This window comes from Taurulus bubalis (genome assembly GCF_910589615.1).
Source record: "Taurulus bubalis genome assembly, chromosome: 4".
Classification (NCBI taxonomy): Eukaryota; Metazoa; Chordata; class Actinopteri; order Perciformes; family Cottidae; genus Taurulus; species Taurulus bubalis.
This window is the reverse complement of record NC_136592.1, coordinates 33,080,503-33,083,002: the sequence shown is the minus strand read 5'-3', so window position 1 is coordinate 33,083,002 and position 2,500 is coordinate 33,080,503. Positions and strand designations below refer to the sequence as shown.

General features: G+C 43.9%; 1 protein-coding gene across 1 annotated transcript in view; it reads left to right on the top strand.

Moving 5' to 3' along the window:
* prorp (protein only RNase P catalytic subunit) overlaps nucleotides 1-2,500 on the top strand; it is a gene marked incomplete at its 5' end in the record, with an annotated part of 9,179 nt that overhangs the window by 4,748 nt on the left and 1,931 nt on the right. The window contains one exon of the mRNA XM_079217212.1: nucleotides 1,941-2,051. Coding sequence (XP_079073338.1) covers nucleotides 1,941-2,051 — 111 coding nt within the window. The remainder of the gene's footprint in view (nucleotides 1-1,940; nucleotides 2,052-2,500) is intronic.

Genomic DNA, 2,500 nt, shown 5'->3' with positions numbered 1-2,500 from the left:
TTCTGAACTATAGAATGGTATTGTTATGCATAGTAGAAGTCGATACTTATCTTTCAAATCTAATTATGATGATATATTTTGTATATAATTATAAAAGCATGTTAAATAAAGCATGTTTAATTTAAAAGCATGTTATGAGGTGGAACTGATCAGATAAGTGTTAAAACCGAGAGAAACTCAACCGGAAGTTAAAGTCTTATGATTAAAATTGGCAGCTGGTATCTTGCCGTCACTTTTTTTGCATTCAGATTTTGTACCTCAGTAATAATACTGTCGGATATGAACTATATACAGAATACTACTGTGCATTTTTTTGTAATAATGGTGTTTGAGTTGCATCGTGTGCGTGCGTGTGTACGTGTGTGTGTGTGTGTGTGTGTGTGTGTGTGTGTGTGTTTTAAGCAGTCATATCATCCGCAGCAGCACAATGAACTGGTTTCACATATCGGCTCTGGAAAGTCCCTGGATAATTATACTGGACTCTCTCTCTCTCTCTCTCTCTCTCTCTCTCTCTCTCTCTCTCTCTCTCTCTCTCTCTCTCTCTCTCTCTCTCTCTCTATCTCTTCCTCCTCCTGCTGCTCTTAATCTTTCCTTCCTCCTTTCTTTTCTTTGCCAATTCTTTTCTGCACCCTTTCTCCATCATAACCAGTCCCTCTCTTCTTCGCCACACTTCCATTTCTCTATCATCCATCTGTCTTTTTCTTTCATTTCTTTCGCCTCCCCTTCCCCTGCCTCCAATGTGAAACTGCACATTATTGTAGATGAATGACTGTACGTCTGTGTAGGTTTAGTGAATTAAAAGCAATAACAGTGCAGCTTCATCTCGAGCACAGAGGAGGAATATTACAGCCTTTTTATTTATCTTTTACATTTTTATGGTTGCGTTCATGGTGGCGGGCACGCAGTCAAGTTTCAAGTCCAGGGGAATTCTCTGCTAACCTATTTCCATACTGCTGCTATCTAAAAATGAAAGTACTACTAACAATGTTCTCGTGCTGGAGGCCTATTCTAAGCTGCAGCGCTGCTCGCCTATTATGGTACAAAGCTGTTCCACAGACCGAGCCTTCCTCATTCCCCGCACTGCAGAAAACCTGTGGTGTTCAAATATTTAGCTGCTTTTTCAGGTGCAGACTTTTTGATTCATAGACTGTTCATTAGCCCCCTTTAGAGGGAGTAAGTATATGAAGTGTGACCAAATGTTGTACGTGCAAAACGTTTATTCAGCTTCAACGTAAAACGGAGGACTTTATTGCTCAGCTGCCAGGTGGCCAGCTCAGTGCCGAGAAGGAAAGGCTGGCAGATGTATTACTGGCAGGCCGGTGATCAGTTGGTGAGAAAAGCAGCCAACCATCAGGCCAGTCGGCTCACAGGTGGGGTTCAGATACGCTCCCCGACCGCGACAAGGAACAAGCCCCTGATGCTGCTGTCGGAGAGTTCTGTCGAATTCCTTCTGCACTTTGTCAGCACTGTTGCAGCCAGACGTCCAGGGAACTAGTCAGTCCAATAGTCAGCTTATAAGGCATTTACCTTTCGCTGACAATGAGCCACTGAACCCAAATGTGTTGTTTACATCGCCGTGTCACTCGTGGTCCCGTAGAGGAAGACTTAAGCGATCCTCTGACACCAGCAGGTTCAATTAATTCCTCGATCGGTAAAATGTCTCCACGTTCACGTGGATGGATTGGACCAAGAATTCAGACGGACATTCTTGGACCCTAGAAGATGATATCGTCATTGTGAGCATGTCGCCAGTTATCTTTGCAACTCGTGCACAATCCCTGTTCCGGTTACATTTTCCTTTTTTTTTAAAGGCAGTAATGTCATGTAGTGTCAAATCAAATGTATTTGTACAATATGCAGGTATAACTTGCCTGTTTAAAAAAAAATCCTCTCCTCCACTGACTCAATGCATCACTCTCTCTAATTGTGTGTCTGTTCAGGAGTTGGAGAGTTTCAAGGCGTTTGTGGAGAGGAAGCCGGCGTTCGACGTGGTGGTCGATGGGCTGAATGTGGCGAACGTCAACAAGGACAAAAGCAGGCAGTCGGAGACGGTGAGAACACGAATGTGCATGAAATGTGAAATGTGAAATAACGGGGAGATAAGAGACAGAAATATTGTACGGGGTCTACCAGACCAACAGCGCTTTTTTTTTCAGAATCCTGTCTACACACACACACACACACACACACACACACACAGTTTTACAGTCTAGATTTGAGTGGTTTGTTCCCACATATGTGTCTGTCCAACCCGGGGAGTTTTCTGCCGGTTGCACTATGACTATCCCCTGCTGTGTGTGTGTGTGTGTAGGAGGTGCCTTCATAACTGTATAACTATAAACCTGATTACAACAACACACCTGCCCACATCTGTCTGTCTATCAGGATGCGCGTTATGCGTCAGCTCTCTGTGCTTTTCGCTCCAAGGTCAAATATGTCACATCTTTTTCAGACGCTCTGTGGCCGCAAGATGCAGAGAAAGAACCAACAGACACCTGTG